Source organism: Diplotaxodon limnothrissa, linkage group LG18 (genome assembly GCF_057381915.1).
Source record: "Diplotaxodon limnothrissa isolate DT_005_m linkage group LG18, D_limnothrissa_male_GT1.1, whole genome shotgun sequence".
In the NCBI taxonomy this organism is placed as follows: Eukaryota; Metazoa; Chordata; class Actinopteri; order Cichliformes; family Cichlidae; genus Diplotaxodon; species Diplotaxodon limnothrissa.
The window spans coordinates 10,510,470-10,530,528 of record NC_140613.1 but is presented as its reverse complement, the minus strand read 5'-3'; the positions used below and the strand labels follow the sequence as shown (position 1 = coordinate 10,530,528).

At 40.9% G+C, this 20,059-nt stretch overlaps 1 protein-coding gene across 1 annotated transcript in view; it reads right to left on the bottom strand.

The window, feature by feature from the left end:
* The window catches only part of mtcl1 (microtubule crosslinking factor 1), an 84,535-nt gene that overhangs the window by 33,699 nt on the left and 30,777 nt on the right, over window positions 1–20,059 (bottom strand). The window contains exons 4-5 of the mRNA XM_085377221.1: window positions 7,533–7,592; window positions 5,509–6,897 (exon numbers count right to left, since the gene is read on the bottom strand). Of these exons, the coding sequence (XP_085233347.1) occupies window positions 5,509–6,897; window positions 7,533–7,592 (1,449 nt within the window). The remainder of the gene's footprint in view (window positions 1–5,508; window positions 6,898–7,532; window positions 7,593–20,059) is intronic.

Here is a 20,059-nt window from a genome sequence, read left to right as displayed (position 1 = left end):
GTTGTGGACAACAAAGACAGAAGACACCAAACAGTGTGAGGGGGACGAGAAAGCGGGCAGAGAAAAACAAAAACAGAAAATGGGTAAAGAAGATAAGCCGAGGGGGGGGGGGGGGGGGGGTAATAATCGACTAACAGACTACACGATGTGGAGAAGAACAAACGGACTACAGTACGAAGAAGAGCGCAAAGAGGAAGACCAACTTAAAGATGACGGCGTATGAGAGAGATGAGAAGAGAACGAGAATGAGGATGAACAAAATCATGGGCTGAAACATCTGGCGGGAACACAAAGAGGAACAAAGAGAGGGAATCGGGGAGGAAAAGAATGCAAAACACTTGTTATGAAGCGCATGCAATGAGGGATACATGAGTCCAAACCAACAGCTGAGAGATACCGCGCCAAACTGCAGAGCTAGCACGCTAAAGGTTTTCAACACATGCCCGTGCACAGCCGTGTGTGTCGTAGAAGCAGTAAACTAAAGGGAAGTTGCATCTTGAGCCTGTATGATGCACATTGTTTTCAGACAGTACAGCATTGAAAATACACTGAAGTCATTGGAGGCTTCGGTCAAGCTTTTGAAGCAACATGCTAGTTGCCTCCTTTGTAGCAGTGCTCACACATTTCTTTGAGTGTAATATTGCTACTAGCAAGCAGTTAAGTCATCATACCAAAGAGGTAAGGTATTTATCAAAGAAAAAAAAAACAATGGTAAGTTTATATGCTACAACAGAGCGACTTTTATTGTTTCCACCTTGTGAGTCTGTGTCGTCTTTCGAAAATTTAGCGTTGCCAACGAAACTTTAGCAGGAAATCCCCCGAATGCAGCTTTGGGAATTTTGTCATGTGTGTTTGTCTGTTTGGGTTTTGTCAATGCAAAAATGCAGCAACATTGTAAATTGTTGTTCCCAAAAGTTTAATAAATAGGTAGCTGGGGTCAAAAGATAGATGGGATCCATCTTATGATTACTGAATAAGGGGCACCAGGGGGCCCATGGTCCTTTTCCCTCTTTACGCCTCTGTCACAGAGTCTCTCTCTTTTAATGCATTTTATTCTATATATCAAATAAGTTTAGAGAATATTTAACATTTAATATTTTAAATGGCTGCAGTGTGAGATATAATTGGTGTTACAGCTGTTGCGATCCTAATGCAGGATGTGCTCTAATTTCTTATAGTTTTTCTTTCTATATCTTGCAATGTTGACAATATTTTCCATGAGTGTTTGAGAATCATTCAGAAACTATCTTCTAAGTTAAGAACAACTTCTTCAGAACCTCATAAATAAGTATATGAGGTTTTTGTCATTATTACAAGAATATATTCAAACTAAGCTGTTGTTTTTATTATAACATTTTAATATCATAAAACTCCCATAATCACAAAACCTGCATTTTTCATTTTAAGTGTTTTGCTCTCAATATAATTGAGGTTTCATTATCACAATGTTATTACAAAATTTCAGTACTGCCGAGCCATTTTTGGAATTTGGAAATCACGTTAATAAAAATATTTTCAAATAGATAAATTGTCATAATTATAACTGAGAGAAATCTGAGAATGAGAAAATACCGAGATGGTTAGTTTAAATGTAGGAAAAAAAATCAGTGTTTTTAAGGGTGAATTTATACATATGAATGTTTTAATTGAGAACACGTCTTAAATTGTATAATTCATTAAATATGCTTCTTATTGACACAACATACTTAGTCATAAAGAGACGTTTTAATGATAATTTTCAGGTAGAATTACAAAAAAATTACAAAATAATTACATGAAAATGCCTATTTTTACTCCTTTCTGAATGCACTTTTATAAAGAGCTTCATATTTAAATTTATTACACACACATTAACTACATTAATTACATTCTCAAGCTTAATCCACCTTCAGCAGCTCTCAGTGCTTGAAGGCTTTTTTCTTTTCTTTTTTTGGAACAAGTCAAGGTTGTTAGTTCAGCGGTTAGCTTTAACTAACCCACCCAGCTTCACCCAGACTAACAAGTGAATCCTACAGGCAGAGGAGCAAAGCAGAAACAAGTCCTTGGACAGAATGAGTATGGAGGCAGCTTCACTCTATTATCTCTACAAAGCACACTGGGTTCTTCAAGGGAGAGATGTTTAAAGAGCTGATTGTTTTATTCCATACGACAGTCTGGCTAATTAGAAATGACATCCAAGATGTCGGCCTGATCATGCAGCACAGGAATAATGAACCTGCTTTGGTAGAGTACACTGTATGTTGACATGTTGATTTACACTATAAAACAAGGACGCGATAAAACAAGGACAGAAAGCAGGATGCCAGCCAGTGAGGTTCTTCCACAGGCAACTCACACTGCCATGCAACAACGTTTCAGACTCTTTTTTTGGTCTAGCACAGGTTATTTTAGTGAGTGCACACATTTTTATGGTTCGTCTCCTTGACAACACCATGGAGTATCCAATCCCACGTGTGTCTGTGTATGCGTGATGATATGTTGTGCAAACATAACAGCTACACCATTTTTGTGTCATAATGAGTCACAGTAATGATAGTATCGTGCAGCGGAGCTATAAAGAGAAAAATACCAACTGAACTTCATGCGGCAATTTGTAGTGTCAAGAAAGTCGGGCCAAGTGGAAGAAGCTGCTAAACTCCTTTAGTACTTACTCCATTCACACCAAGCACCCTTTCAAGCACCCTCTTAAGCCAGCCACTCTCCTTTGGCCTTGGCTGACTGAAAGCAGGGCAGCTGCAGACAGTGAGTGCATGGAGAGGGAGGCAGGCAGGCAGGCAGGGCTTCTGGCTATGAGGATGTGCATGAAGATGCAGATGTGAAAGCAGCAGCAACAGCAGCAGCAGGAAGCAATGGTGGTGGCAGTGGGTCTGGGGAGGGGTGGCGGTGGTGCCAGTGTGGTCGAGCTGGGGTGAGTGTGGGGCCTGACGCTGTGTGTTACTAAAGCCCTGGAGGTTTATTAAGGCCCTCAATCTCAATCTTCCTTTAAAGCTTACGGTTCGGATCTTTTCCAGTTTATCTAACCCTTAGCTCAGTTTCCTTGTTGCTGGTTGACCAGTTGAGATGCTTCAAAGCATTTAACTGCCAAACGTCTGTCTGCAACAAGCTCATTGTCTCTTAGGTAACTTTTGATATCTCGTGTTTAATCTAAAGAATCAGAGAGCCTGTTTACACTTTGTTTTAAAATCCATCTTGGGCATTTGTTTATCATGTGCCTCTCAGGTGTTTTATTACTGTCCAAGTCATAAACAGGTTGTCAAGGACGGAGGTCCAATTTAGGGAGCCAAGAGCTGCAGTGTAGTGGTTTACATATTTGCCTAACATTTGCGAAAACTCCCCTCACTCTACTTGTAACAAATCATTCCAGAGTGGTGGTTTATGGTTGTAATTACAATTCTTTTACAGTTTTATATTTTTTATTCATTACCTATGGCATTTATTTACATCAACTGTATTCAGGTACCAAGGATTAGAGTGCTATGACATATAAAACAGAACAGTTCAAATTCTCTTAATCTTGTTTTGAATTGGTGTAGTATGACACGAAGCTCATTATTTCCTATCTTGATGCACCAAGCAAAGGCTGTCATTGGCCTACACTTTGTGAATACTGGCACTAGAGGTTAAAGGTCCCTGTACACCAATCAGGTGCCCAATTTGTGTTGCAAGTCCTAGCATAGAAAATAAAATGCTAAACGAACTGTTCCAACTATTGAAATTAGCGGGGAACCTAATTTCTGCCTTGGAAAATGTTGAAGGACGCATTAGAATTAATACGCCAATAGATTTGTGGCCTAGCCAAAACACAAAAGCTATCATATCACAAAGCGTCTCATCTACATCTACACTGGTACTAACCACTGCCCACTTATGATCTGACCTTCCAAGACATATTTCAAAACTAAATGTAAACAGGCCGGAGGATTCAATGATACTGAAAATCAACAAGATAAATACCCAAAGATAGCAGATGAAGGCTTTTGCTTTCCCTACCTCCCGTTTACTACCATTTTAAACCTGCACTAACCCAAACCACACTACAAAAATATAACATCCATTACTCACTCTATGCAAAAAGCTTCAGGAATCAACGTTATCAAATTTAGTCTGTACTGGGTCTTCGTAAGACATTTTTTCAACCAGTTAAAAGTACTCAAATAGTACTTTAATGCAATTAGAGAGAGACACTGTTTCCCCAAATTGGACACTATAGTTCCCCTAGTTAGTATATAAACTATATATACACTGTGCATAGTTTACTAGGCAGACACGTGATGCACTGTATGAATGTTGACAGGGTTTAACAAAGTTCTGCACTTACTGGAAATGACAAGAGAGAACTCTGACCACAACTGTCGTCTAGCGTCATGTCTTGTGAATGTTTGCAACTTGTCGAGCTTCACATAAGAATTAATATTAAATTCTTCTATGGTGAAGGAAACAATTTGACACACAAATATTAAACAATGACTAGCTGGCACTGTCATCTCCTTTCTGAAACCCCACATGTCCTCGGTTTGTCTGATAAATATTTGAAGATTCTCTCTTTTTCCAAATATGCAACCGTGGCGACCAACGCGAGAGTTCCACACAAAGCTTTATGCCGGTCATGAGTACTAGCCACGTACTTTTAGAGCACTTCATGCAGTCTCACTTGTCAGTATGAACATACTTATGCACCCAAGATAGTGAATGTAAAAGTGTCTTCTCTACGACCCATCCTGTGTGGTACGCTGGTGGCAGCTCATTTAGCCTTGAGCCGAGAATATGAAGCAGCCACAGCGGCAGCAGAACTCCCCAAAGTTTTCATGCGCAGTTTCATAAGCAGATTTTTACACAGAACAGGGACTTTTCCTACATTTTACCCCTCATTTCTTACATTGGAGTTGAAAGATTATATTGGGCCTTCACTCTCATAACTCAACATACGAGCATTATATGAAGATAGACAATGAAAAAGTCCGAACCCATCCTTCACGCCGTTTTTCTTTAATGAGATTCCTTTTGACAGGCACGGCTGTGCAGTGTGTGTCCTGCTAAAGATGAGCCGCCAATTAGAGCTGCACCTTTAATTAGAGATGCTTTTTCTGCTGACTTGGACTCTCATTTAGTTTATTTTGGCCATAAATGTGTACTAATGAATGCACACTTAGGGACATTTAACTCAAACCTAAATGAATTCTCACATTTACAATATACCACTAGGTATACTCGTACCCATCTTAATTTTGCCTGCTAGTTAAAGTCATTTTTTGGACAATTTAATGTTTCCTACTGCTTTTCAAGTTAACGAAGCCTTGATATCTGCTTCTCATAAGCTTAAGATTGTCTGGAATAATCAGGAGATTTAATGCTAATTGATGTTCTTATTCACAATTTTTATAGAACACGAGACATTTTTCTTTTTGGACAAACAAAAGTGAAAAGAACATCTCTGTGTACCAAAACATGTCACCTTACAGTACAGAAAGGCATTGAAAAGGTCAGAAGAAGGCTATCCATTGAACTTACCTGGAAGTCGGTCACCAGGTCTCTGCCAAACGTGCCAATGGGAGAGTCACGAGACATGGAGGTGACGGTGGACAGGAAGCTGCTGGACTCTGTGAGGTTTGGCATGGGTGACAGATCATCTGTCCTTTCTCTCAGCCCCTCCCCTATGTGGTCCAGCTTCTCCATAAAGATGTGCAGCTCAGTGCGGAAAGCCTTCATGCGGGTGTTAATGGTGTCCAGGACTTGAGTGTCTGGTTTGGATCCAGAGGCTGCCCCGCCTTCGAGGCTCTCTCCTGTCGTCACCAGGAGCCTGCCCTCAAAGATCAGGCTGTCAGTGTCCGTGATCAAACGGTCCACTGTCTTCCCGAGCCTTTCTGCCTCTCGCTTCACATTAGCGAATGACTCCCGCTCTTCCCTTCTACGATTGGCCAGTTCAGTGGCACTGAGCTCGCTGCCATCTGATGGTTTGATGCTTCCAAACCCCGAGGTGGTCGCTGTTTTCTCAAACAGATCTTCAGAGTCACTCTCACCTCCAATAGGTCCTTCTCTCTTCGGTTGGAGGAGGAGAAGTCGCCCTGCTTCCTCATCCTCCGCAGCTTCTCGCCGGCCCGCATCACTCTCCGCATCGCTGTCTCGAGGGCTGCCGGTTCGCAGGCCCAAGTGTGCAGCCAGGTCACAGCGCTGGACATTAGACATGAGGACACGGTTCTCATATTGCAGCTTCATCACCTTTCCGCTCAGCTCGTTGATCTGCATCCTGGCTGATTTAAGCTCCTCCATCAACATCCCACTACTGGAGCCATTACCCGTGCCCCCGTTCCCGGGTTTAAACAGTACCCCCTCACTGCCTTCTTCACCAACGGCCCCAGAGGTGCTGCTTGGACCAAATTTGAAGCGATTGAGTTCAGACGTAAGCTGCCTATTGTGGTCCTCAATCTCTGAGATGGAGCGGCGCAACAGCTCAGCCTCCTCCTCGACAAACTGGAGATGGCGACGAAGCTCACTGGCCGACTCCAGCGCATCGCCGCCATATGGAGACGAGGGCATGCTGGAGAAAGGCTCGCGCCCAAAGCAGTCTCTTTCATACTGACAGCGAATGTCTTCATTCTCCGCTCTTAAGCTGCGGTTCTCCACCTCCAGCTCCACAATCTTTCTGCCCAGAATGTTAGCCTCCTCCTCCACCAGCTTGAGACGCAATCGTAGCTCGGCTTCTCGAGTGGTGTGAGGGCCGCCGCCAGAGCACTCCGCCAGGGGAAGGGGACTGTCCACGTCCCCGTAAACTGATTTGTACTTTTGCAGCTCCTGCTCAAGTTCATCCTTTTCACGGCCGAGCTTGGCCATCTTTTTCCTCATGAGGCCGGACTCCTCTTTGGCAAACTGCAGCTGGCACCTGAGGTCCGCACTGTCCTCCTAATGAAATAAAAATGACAGTAAAGCTGCTGTTGTCTCATACTTTTGTTATTGTCTAAAAACATCCAATAAAAGTTCCAATCCAGTCCAAGAGCAATTTTTTCCTATTATAACAGAGCATTTTATTTTTATTCGTGTTGTATAGTATGTTATTCTATTTTATCTTATTCTATTCTATTGCGGTTTTTGTAACTTTTACTGCCTTCAAATGGACGTATGACTACAAAATGTACCAAAATGACTAAACACAGACTGAAAAAAAGGTTGGAAATCACTGTGATACATAATTTAGCCCAGAAGGCAACAGTACATTTATTGAACTGGATAAAAGCAGTAAGTGGGCTACAGTAAATGTTCTGCCGAAGGCTCAGCTTAAATGTTGCAGCCTGGTTGTTTTCCTGTTATCTTCACTTACGGTTTCTCATTTTAAACTTTTGACTTCACACTTATTTTTCTATTTTCTTTCCTCTTGTTGTGATTTCTTTGTTTCCACCTTCAGGATGTGTTTTTTTCTTTAATTTTATCAAAGCTGCTTTTCTCTTTAAATCTGCTAATCCACGCCTGTAAAGGGTTGAAAAAAGTGCCTTATTCTCTTTCTGCAGAGTGAGTAACACTGACATCTTTTTCTTATTTACCTGACTTGTGGATTTTTTGTCTTTAAATGTTTCCCTGCTACCTCGTCGCCTCAGTGCAGTCTGTAAAAGAGCAAAACAGAAGAAACGCCTCATCAGAAACAAACTTCTTCACTGCTGCACAAAAGGAAAGAAATTTTTAAAACATGCCAACATTAAAGCAGAGTGATAAAGACATAAGAAGGCTATTAGGGAGGATCTCTGCAGCTCTATTGATATTTCCATAAATCACGATGCCAGTGTTTATATAGACAATCATGATGATGGCGTTTGCTAATGTGTATGCCAACTCCCTAATGTGAAGAAGACTCTGGAAAAAAGAAGCGCATTAATCTATCTGCATGTGTTATATAACATTGGCATCATCAGGTCAAAGCTAGATCTAATAAGGAAGTGTTTACTTTAGATCACATTGCACATCATGACATAATTACTGTCAGAGACTGTCCTGGTAATAGCCTGCATCCAAGGCTAACATCTGGCTAGCATGTCACTCTTTCTGTGGTTGAATGGAGCGGCAGATTGAACAGACAATATATATGATTTATATGAATAAACTAAAATGCCCCTTGAGACGATTCTGCCTTTTATTCAACTCAGAAAACTTGAGCATTCAGATTAGTCTTCAGAAAGGCACATATTGTATATATACATTATATAGTGCCAATTGTCTGATATAAACCACTGCAGGTCACTGATGAAAAATACTGCACTGGGGTCGAGCTAAGCAGCAGCACAGTCACTCACTGCAGTCGACTGCAACAAGAGTTTTTAAGCATATTGCTTCCTCTTATTCATTTTTTGGGAAAACTGTTTTTGCTTTACTCTGATTGCAAGCTTGAGTGAGATGGTCTGTTAGCTCCACTCATCCACTGCTGATCAAAATCCAACCTTTAGTGGTTTGAAGCACCAAAGCTTGCAAACCATTGCATTAACCTAAAATTAACCAATCGCATATTCATGTCGAATCACGTAGCAGAGATTGAAAGGTGCACGAGGGATGTTCACTGGTGGGATGAACATGTCATTTGAATTGAACGAAACTGATTTTTTTGTCCTGCCCACCAAAGATGTGCAATAGCTCAATGAGCAGAATCAGTGTTGGCTACTCCTCTTTCAGCACACACTCACTCACTCTCATTTCACTTGGCATACAGCAGATTCTTCCCTGCAGAAGCTCTGTTGCCATCCTAAACAGACCAGAAGGACAGTGTGAATCATTCATGGCCAGACGGATGGAAAGTGTGAGGGAGAACCTGTTTTGCCCAGAGCAAGAACGGACCTTGACTCAGTCGCTGGCTCGGCGACAGGAAGGGAGCGCCCGCTTAGAAACGGTGGCGCAAAAATGAGCATAACCAAACTGCAGGCGGCAACGGTTACAGAGAGACGTCTGTGTCTGCTGCTTTCCGTGACAAATTTGAATGAAAATACTGTTTTGATTTGAAACTTTATTTTATTTTATAAGGTTTGCGTGCAGAGAAGTTCAAGCAGGGCACAGATGAGACACATTTCTCTGTTGCTGCTCAAAAGAGCTTTATAGTTTTGTTTCATTTCCTAACTGCTGTACGATTCCCTTTATCAACATGTTTCTTTATCTGCTCCCGTTGCTCTCTCCACAGTCTCAGTCCATTTTGACCTCCGAGCTGCTGTTCTCCAAAAAAAAAACATTTTCTCTATAGGCTGAGTAACCTTGGCCTGCTGCCTTTACAAGATCTGATTGTTTGATCGAACTGTGGCACCAACTGTCTGGGTTTCCCTCGGAAAAAAGACAGATTTCTTAAATATGTCCCTAAATTTAATTTGTCAAACTGATTTTTTTAGACACTGGAAAAAGCTAAATGTCAAAATGACTGAAGATGACAGTTTGCCCTTGAAGGAAACTACACCTCTTCTGATCTTTCCCTACAACCAGACCTCAATGTTTCTCAGAAATCCATTTTCTTTAAATACAACAATTACTGACAGATTCATAGTTTACTTTATTTATTGATCAGCTGCATCAAAATTGTGCATCTGCACCCCCACAGCCCCTCGGGTCTCACTTCAGCTTTGTTTTCAGGGTCTCTCCAACACCAGCCGTGGTTTAATTCCCCACCCTGGTGACGGGGCTAATCTCTCTGGGGAGACAGCGGATTAGACAGCATCTTGTACAAAGCTCCTCAGACTGCCATTGTCAGGGATCCCCGTTTATTCTACACACAAGCCAATGTGAGAGTCAGAGAAACAACAACGTGATCAAGTAACTCAAAGACACTCATCTGCGATTCGCTTGCAAATATAACTGCACAAACAGACCTTATATTACTTACATTAACAGTGAGTAGTCATTTAAACGTCAGATATCTGTATGGCATTGTTATTCTTCTAATCTAATGACGAAAACTGAAGTAACAGGGTTTGGTTTTTTTTGAGCTGTTAGTTTTTTGGCTTCAAGTGGGTCATAGAAGCGGAAAACTTCAGGGCTGAAAGAAGACAACACTGAAGTACAACTTTAGAGCATAAATAAACATTTTTCGTTAATTCTTTCCTTCATGAAAACTATAAAGGTTGATTTCCTTCTAATAAAATACCCATTTGAATTTTATTACAGCTTAAATTTTGAATTATTAAAGGCATGGCTGTTTTTACTGGCAAGTAGGTTCCCACTAGGCAGGTAGCTGACCTCTTGGCTATAACTGTTGTTTTATTGTAGTTATCTGACACTGCGAGCCATGCTCATAGACACAGAAGTTTGGTGAATTAAATTGTAATATTTTATTTATATGTTGCTTCAAAGCCATCAGCAGGTATCAGTATCAATGCATTGCACCTGTATAGTTTATAGGAGCAGTTTGTTAACCAAGTGTCCTATAAATGAAGGCCATTTTCAATCCCATTTCTAACTTTAACTGATAACTTGGCACTCCACTCATGGTTCCATAAATCCGACGCTACAATTGACAAATTGATGTTGCTTCTTCTGAAATTACCAAATCCTCAAAATAACGCCAGTGCAGCTATTGATATGTTTTTGTAGTCACTTTAAAATTCGAGCGTGCAAAAACTTTGTGTTAAAAAATAAAAATAAAAATCGTGTTAAAACTCATATCACAGATCTGTACGTGGACAGGGCAATTTTATGGTGTGTGGAGACCTTTTGAACTGAGATTCAGGTGTGTTATGCAAATAATCACTAATAAAGCTTCAAGCTGCGGAGATCTGGCAAACACTTCTTTCTCCACACCTGCTGATTTCAAACTTTAATCACAACCCGTCACCAGACAATATCCCGACCACACTACAGCATCACGCTAACTCAAAGTTCCCTGCTGAAATTTTCCAGTTATTAAGGATCAATAACATGAAATGAACAACAATACTTCTCCAAGATAGTTAAACTCCTCCACCTGAGGCAGTAATCATTCCCCACCTGGTGTGGGATACGTGGACCGGCAAAGACCAAATATTTAGCTCCAATAATCACCACGTTATTCCATAATGGAAATAATTATCTGCACCTCTAAAAGACCTTTTACTGCTCCCTGATAGTGTGAATGACTGTTGCTCTACTTTTTAAAATTTGATTCAACCACTGAGATTAATTGTGCCTCCTGAAAGCTCTGCCACATTTTCACATCCTCTGTGTGATTGCTTTTCTTCCACTTCAACACACATTCGTCCTCCTGCACGCTCAAAAGCACAAACATGCACACAGGTTCCCCCATCATCATCATCATCATCCACGTGTGGTGCTCTGAACAGCCGGTTAGCTCGGGTTAGTGAGAGTCAGTCATGCAGTCACGCAGGAGCAGCATGCAGTCTGGCAGGCAGATCCAGCTGGTGTGAGAACTGGCTGCATTACTGGTGCTGCTGGTTTTTACTTGGACCTCTGCCAGCCTGCAGGATTAGCAGATTGTAGTTACACAGTCGTTACTCTGGTGGGACCGAGTGAAGCAGTCGCTGCAGGCCCTGACTGACTGACTGCCAGTCTGTATTTCACTGGCCTTCTCATGTACCTCCCTCCTGGACTCCCTAATCCCGTTTTACTCCCTTCTTGCTTCTTTCTTTCTTCCACATTTCCTTACTTTACTCCAGCTCCACATAAATCACCCCTGAATGACATCTGAAATGTATGTGGCAACTAAAGTTATATATGTGTGTGCTCATAGTGGGCCGTTCTATCTTTGAGAAGCACCTTGAGTTTAGATCATCAAAGTGAGGTCAATGTAGCCTCTCAATCTCTTTTAAAGGCTTCACTTGGGTAAGGATTATAAATGAGCACTAAGATGAGATTTAGGATTTGTTTTGGCAGTTTGAGGTCAGATAAAACTTTGATTTGATTTATTTGAAGATGACAGAGTTAGGATAAGGTTTAGCACAAGATATGAGGGGCAGGAATTTAGAGGTGACACTTTAAGGATGTCAGGGAGGAGTTTGGGCGACAGGTTCTTAAAAAGAGAAGACACAAAAAGCTGATTTTTGAAAAATAACATCTCCACTCTTATAAACCCTCAGTGAGTCGGTACACTGGACTGTACAATCCAGCAAGTCCCGAGACATTTCTTTAAATTTTAGTCGACAAATTCTAAAAATTCCCATCATCAGAATTTGCTCTGGAATGTTTTGATTGGTGAATAGAGTCGTCTTGGGATGCAGCCATCTTTATCTGTGGCTTTTTTGATAGCCCCAGCTGAGACAGCGCACTAGTCTGCTGGATTAAGTAACTAAGTAAGGTTCATTAATATAGTGTTTTTCGAGAACAAAGTACACACGGTGCTTTACAATGCCCATGTAGGTACAACCAAATTAAAACAGTATAAAAAAATAAATAAAACTATGATAAACAGTTATGTAGGGTTTGAGTGTTTCAGTTTGATATGTTAAATTGGTGGTTGGACGGGTTAGTATGTTCACATTTCACCAAATTCTTATTAGCCAGATGATGTCTGGCATTAACATTATAAGAATAGTGTTGAAGTTATTCCATAAATATCCTCCCAGGACTGACCCCTGGTTTTTTGCAGGTGGAGAAACAGGCTTCCACAACTTTGAACTTGCAAATTTAACAACAACCACTCGTTCTAACTGGTTTCACAATTAGCGAATGCTTACATAGAGCTGGCTCCAAACTAACATGTCAAATCATCGGTGTAATATGAATATTTTAGCTTGTTGTGTGGTACAGACCATCCAAGAAGTTGTATTTTCAGTTTTAATGAGTGAAATCCTGGTGTTTTACTTGTATCTCACATTTATTTGTGTCCTTGAATGTATAGTTAATGCCTACAGTTTACTAAACTTTCTTCAGCTGAGGGTCAAGAGGCTGAAAACCAATGAGTTGCATCACTGTGGCTAAGGCAATTCTTTTACACAGTCTATGCTCCTCTCTCATTAAAAATGAAAAATGGTATCACACTGGGAACTAACGATAACCCTCGAAAATAAAGAAACGATCAACTGCTACCGTCTGTGTTGTATCCCAGAAGTTGTGTGCGACAGTGTTTATGTTCAACAAGTGTTTATAGCATTTGTTTAGAATTAAAAATGCATCACAAGTTGGCGATATCTTATTTTATTTTTTTTTTAGATGTGGGGCAAAATCCTGACAACTCAATTTCCCTGAGAAAATTTCATTTTTCATGTTGCTGCTGCAGTCTCACTACAGTCTTGGAACAAGTGTTGGAGCACAACAATATGGAGTATTCTGACACGCCTGTTTGCGTAATACACTCGGGCATTTTTGGAACAAGTGCAGACTGACATACACAGTGACATCACCCCAAACATCCCAATGTGGGAAGGGGGAAAAAAAACAGAAAAACATTTTGGGGGTGGAGGATGAGTAAAAATGGGAACACAGCGAGAGTATTTTCAGCAGCATCTGTACTCAACAGCTTGGCCTATTTATGATTTAGCTCAAAGACCGTAACACATTGCAGAGAGGGGCGTCTGGCTCTGGTAATGGGATTTAACAGGAAGTGTGGTGTGACCAGCGAAAGAGGGGGGCGGGATGGAGGGGCTGGCAGGGAAGGGGGTGGTAACGGAGCACAAACGCAGCTGCGACTGCCGCTGGATGCAGATAAACCCCTTCTCAGCCCTGATAGAGGCAGCTAAGACTCCGACACAACAGAATAAATATCGCTCACCCGGCGGGAGAGCTCAGAGAGATAAGTCGCTATGAAATGTTTAGAGGCAGATTATATTACGGAGATCTGGATGAATGAGCCCTCAATCTGGACTGTAATCCGTTTCAATAAATTAATTAATACAGCACACGCACACACACTTGTCTGAATATATTTAAGTGTCAGACGCCCTCTCTTTTTGTCACTTGATTTAATTTTTTTCACCCCATCCAAGGACATTATTCTGATGCACAAGTGTTTTCTGTTGCTGCTCCTGCTACTTCATGATGCACACAGCTGTTTTATTTTTAAACCGGTAATCAATCTGTGACTTGCAGCACCTGCATTAGTCTAAATATACAGCTTCTAGATATGCTCCATCAGCCAAATACGCACCATGCAACCCACTGAAATTCAATTTGCTGCTGAAAATGGTGCACCGCCACCCATTCCTCCTCAAGGCTACAGTGAAGTTGCTGCAAACAGGAGCAGCGGTGATATTTTGAGGAAAAAAAAAAAAAACCTTTCACCAATCAAAGCTAAATGAATTAAAGCAATCTAGCAGAGTGGGCTTCCAATATGATGCACGTGTGTGCTCGTCTGCACACGCATGCGTTGTCGAGACATCCATACAGCGTGTTATTGTGTGGGTGCCTGTTTTTGTGCTTTTTGTCTGGGCATCCTGGTGCGTCTGTGGCTGCGACTGCGTTTGTGGCGGTTGCTGGTCTGTCCGTATAATCGGCAGTAAGACAGGCTTCATGCAGCACTCTGAGGTCGTTCCAATGTCAGGGCACCCCCAGCGGATGTGATCTTGTAAACAGCTTCAAGCATCTCCATCTCCCCTTTGTCTTAACATCAGTAGCTGTCCAGAGATTTTGATCCACCTCAGAGGTCTTTATAGCCTGAATGCAGGAGCAGAGCTTAGGAGAGGCAGGTGGAAGAAAATGCACACAACTGCCGTTATAAAGCTGGTAAAATTCCAAGTGGGCATGTTTTGGGCCAAAGGATGGCGCTGGTGTAAGTAAAACCATCAGCTAAGACTTTAAAACTGTACTCAGTGATGCTTTTTAAAGCAATGAAACAAATTTATTTGTGTGTTATTAAAGTAATTGCTTGTAGTGAACTAGATTGACTATACGAAACAGGTGTAGCAAGAGTGAACCTTGAGTTTCAGGGTGGTGTGCCAAGTTATAGGCTAACTTGGTTAGCCATTTTTGGGACTATTAAATGATGAACATTTCTCCAGAAGGTGCCAAAACTACAAACACAGTGCAGAGGTCCAGTTCAGTGACTCAGGTTAGCTGAGACCTGGCAATGCTCTGGTAAGCTGCAGTGACACCATCCACTTGTCTCTCAAAGCATTAAATCCGTAATCATGTATAATTTCAAATGCTTTAAATGGGTGAGTCATATAAAAATTCACCCCATGTACAATTGTCACAAAGGACGAAATTATCTGCAGAGAACAAGCTAGTTTTGAAATTTCTGCTCTAAATTTGGAGAAGTCTGTGGGCACTGACTCATTTTTCAAGCAAACTGCCATTCGGGGAGCTGCCAGTTAATGCCACCTTCTGTGTTGCCTTTATTGTTGCATCCTCAGAGGTTGCCACTTCACGGTGACAAATTCACTGAAAAGTATCATCAAACCCTGCGGTTCCCCATATGGAAAAGATATATATAAATCTTATAAAGTTTGTATCTGTCTTGTGTGAAACTTGTATGAAAAGCATATAAGAGTGAAAACAGATATAAGATCCCTTGAAAAATTATATAATGAAACTTGTATGTTTTGGATACTTACTAAAACAATATATGAAAGTAATGAGAAAGTGGCCACTTTCATGAGTAATCACATATAAGTTTTTACTATTTCTTTTCCATATGGGTCCCCTCAGTCCTGCAAAGCTTTTTAGCATTTTGGAGGCTTAACGTTCAGGTTTTGCATCTTACTGTTTGGTTTGTTCTTTACTCAGTACCATGTTTGGCCACAGACACAGATGTTTTCAGTCAAAACGCTGATAAACTGTAACTTGCCCATTATCAAACAAACCAGACAAAAAAAATAGGCAGCATTTCTGGTGAATGCACTCTCGCTTTTCACAGGTACAGTCAGATGTTTTCTTTGAGAGAGAGGTAAAAGGAGAACGAACAGCTTCTTCCTCTGACTTGTTGTTACCATCACGTCCCTCTTGTGTGATTTTTGTACAGAATTTTTATTTTTGTTGCAAACTTACGACATATATTCATTTCTATTTATTCTTTCTATAAGAAATATGATAGACTCATTGTATCCGAGTCTTAATGACCCCCCCCCCACACACACACACACATTATTATTTTATTTTGCAGCATTACCCAATCTTCTTCAGCTCAAAACACTTGAAACCAGCTCTGTGTGATTTCGGTCGTCTTTTTCTAATATTTTTCAGTGGCAAAGTGTTCAGAGTATTTCCAATCTTTGTCAGGATGTTGGTTTGTTTGCTTTACACAGTATGTAAAGTTATATATTTAGAGAAGTTAATAGATTCCAACACCCAACAAAAACACCAAATAGAGCACCTACAGAAGGAATTAAAAATATTTCTATTGTGGTTCATTTTACAAACTAGAAATCAATTTTTTAGTAACAGTAACCTGGGGGGGACACAGTGGTGTAGTGGTTAGCACTATGACAAGAAGGTCCTAGGTTCAAACCCCTGCAACTGTGAATGTGTTAGCCCTGGGATGGAGATGAAACCTCTGTAGGGTGTACCCTGCACCCTATGGCAGCTGGAATAGGCTCCTGCCCCCCTGCGACCCTGAATTAGACAAGTGGAAGAATTTGGATGGATAGACCATTAAAATGACTGGAATTCTCTGATGCATGTTCCAGCAAAAACACAGGACTTTCAATGTTGCAGACAAATTAAAATATATAAAAAAGAAAAGATCAGGCGATCTGCATGAAGCATCAACAGTGCTGCTATTCCTGGATGCCCACCAGAGATTTCCAGGTCCTACAGCAGCATGTAGACGGGAAAAGAAAGAACAGGCCAGGAATTCTCAAAGGAGTAACCACCGGTAGCTGTAGCAACCTATGCTGACTTGCAGAGTATGTATATATATATATATATATATATATATATATATATATATATATATTTATTAGGGGTGCAACGATATTCGTATCGATATTGAACCGTTCGATACAGTGCTTTCGGTTCGGTACGCATATGTATCGAACAATACAACATTTGTAATTTATTTTATCAATTTTCCTTCTGACGATGCTGTCTGTGTTGAGCGCTCAGTGAATCTGTGTTCGACTACTCCGCCTAGGCTGCACTGTCCTGCGCAGATCCACTGAGCGCTCAACACAGACAGCATAGTCAGAAGGAAGAGCGCAGGGCAAGCTAGCAAGACAGAAGTTAAGGTCTCCTTGCAACATAGACCTAGTCATGGACTAAAGTAAAACAGTATGTTGGATGTGCCATGCAATGCTCAATTACACGTGTGTGAACTAGTGTGTTAGCGCAGTTAGCTCGTTAACGTGTTGGCCGTCTAGCTCCATGCACGGAGCGATCGGCGGTAGCTCGTTAACAGAGATTTGCCGTGTTGTGGCGTTAAGGTCATTTCAACGAGATTAACCTGAAAGCACTAGTGGGAACACAACGAATATGACTGCACATTTACGCCGACATCATCCTAGTGCAAAGACAAGTGGAAGCAGATAAAAAAAAGCAAGCATGCTACTAACTTTAGCCGAGTCATTTAGACAGCTGTTAGCACATGATTCTCCTTATGCTGCTGAGAATATAGCCCAGAAGAAGCGGATAGTATAGCTTTTATTTTGGAAAGAGCCATTTCTCTGTAATAAACTCTCTTTTCCAAAGATGAGTGATTCCTCAATCAGATACAGGGCTTGCAATATCGCTAGCCCGACGTCCCGGAGCTAGCGATTTTTTCAGTCGGGCTACCAAAATCTATCTCTTCCCTGCCCGTCGGGCTATTGTAGGAAAAATATATGTCAATGCTTTTGCATTCTTTCAGAAATGTAGCTGGGTAATTATGTCATTGGCATCGGTGATCCACTGTCAATATGTGACATATTGAAGTCGCGTTTGAATTTGCGCTTGTTTTTTTGCTTTCACTTTGCAATCGTGCGAACTATGTATAGAGAGCGACAGCACTGATCTGTGAGTGATGATAATTTGTGCACCAATTCCTCTGACATCGTCTTATTAATCGTTAGCTTACTACGCAAACATGACAAGTGAAATCTCCCCCAGCTTAAACATGTGAGAGGTTGATCGCGCAGAGAATCGCTGAGCTTTATATATATTTATATATATATATATATATATATATATATATATATATATATATATATATATATATATATATATATATATATATATATATATCCTGCAAAATCCTGCAAGGCAGCAGGAATACAATATGCCTACCTGAGTGTGTGTGTGAGTAAATGTTTGTGGATGAGTGTCTGCAGGAGGTCGCGCGTGAGCAGCGAAGGGTCACTATGAGGTGCCGTAAGGGACATTATTACTGAAACGCTCTCACACACACACTACTGAAACGCTCTCACACACACACTACTGAAACGCTCTCACACACACTACTGAAATTTTAGCTCTCACACACACTACTGAAATTTTAGCTCTCACACACACAACTGAAACGCTCTCACACACACTACTGAAACGCTCTCACACACACTACTGAAATTTTAGCTCTCACACACACAACTGAAACGCTCTCACACACACTACTGAAAAACCAAGGCATTTCAGTTGAACAGGAAGGCATTTCAGTTGAACAGGAAGGCATTTCAGTTAAACAGGAAGGCATTTCAGTTAAACAGGAAGGCGTTTCAGTCGAACAGGAAGGCGTTTCAGTCGAACAGGAAGGCGTTTCAGTTAAACAGGAAGGCGTTTCAGTTGAACAGGAAGGCATTTCAGTTAAACAGGAAGTTAATTCTTGACAAGGAAACTGAAGGAAAAAGTGTTAGATTTCAAACAAACCACCACACAGATGTCTACTCAGCAACCTGTTAGTTAGGGGTGGGTTTTTATAATCGATTTATTGATTAAAATCGATTCTGGCTTGGATAACGTGAAATCGATTCATTAAAATCCTGAATCGATTTTTTAATATAAATTTATTTTACCCGAAATGCCAGAATCTCTGGTGAAACCTCACAAAATTTCAACAACCACCAAACAGCTAAGACAGTAAATGAGAGCAGGTACACGGCTTCTGCACAAAGACGTAAACACACAGCGCGGATCAGAATCAGTGAGATGTCGCCTTTCTCACCCGACAGCACGGACACGGTCGGGGCTGAAAGCCGACAGCTCGCTGACTCTGATCTGTCGGCAGGTCCGCGCTTTGTTTTCACGCCGTTTTTGCGCCGATTCTAAAGCTGTTAGTTTTATCTCTCTCCAAACAATATTGACTGAACCAGCAGCAAAAGAAGATCCAAACTGCGCTTCACATAAACATCGTCATGAATTCCCTCACTGTTTTGCTTCCACCACGATAAAATCGCACGTCATGCACAGCCCCCTCTCTCTCTCTTTCTCTCTCTCTGTACTTCAAGAACAGTTTCCCGTCTAAAAATCTGTTTTCTGTATTATTCGCTTGCTTGTTATGCACAAGTCTACTGTTGTTTACAGCGCAGTCGGCCGCTGTTTTTTTTTGTTTCATTTTACATACTTCCGAAAAGAAAACCTAATTTCTGCCGTTCAATACTGAATAAATTTAAACTTTTTAAAATTATGCAAAATGCAAAACGTTAGCCGTGTCTCTAATAAAACCGCTGTAACGTCAGAGGTAACGTTCATATGTTAATGGTTTTCTTTCGTTTTTGATGTACTGCAGAATATTTTTTATAAAATCCCAGGCCAGGAAAACCACCTTCATGTTTTTATGTGTTTTATCTTCAGCTACTTTGACACAAAGGCATTTGCTGTGATGCTCACACCTTTGATAAAGTCTTGCGTGTGTCAGCTTCCTTTTTTTAAATACAAAAATATGTAAATGTACTGATCTGAATTATAATATTTCTGACTGTCAAAATTCCCCATAATCAAATCGAATTGAATTGAATCGAATCGTGGAACAAATCGATTCTGAACCTTAGTGAGACAGCTGCATTACTTAACAATATATTAGCCTCAGCATAAGTCAAAATTTAGAATAGCGGGAGACGTGCATTATCCTGGTTATTTTTTTGGCATATGTGCTTTTTGTCTTTTTTTTAGCAAAGAAAAATATCTTAAAATCATCAAAAAAAACCAGGGAGAGAAGGCTTAGCGTTCCTCCATTTAGCACAATGGATATGATATTTACTCAAAAGTATTGTTAAGATATTCATTGTGTGTACTCATGTTGTACAGTGTTTAACTGCATTATGGTTACTGTGGT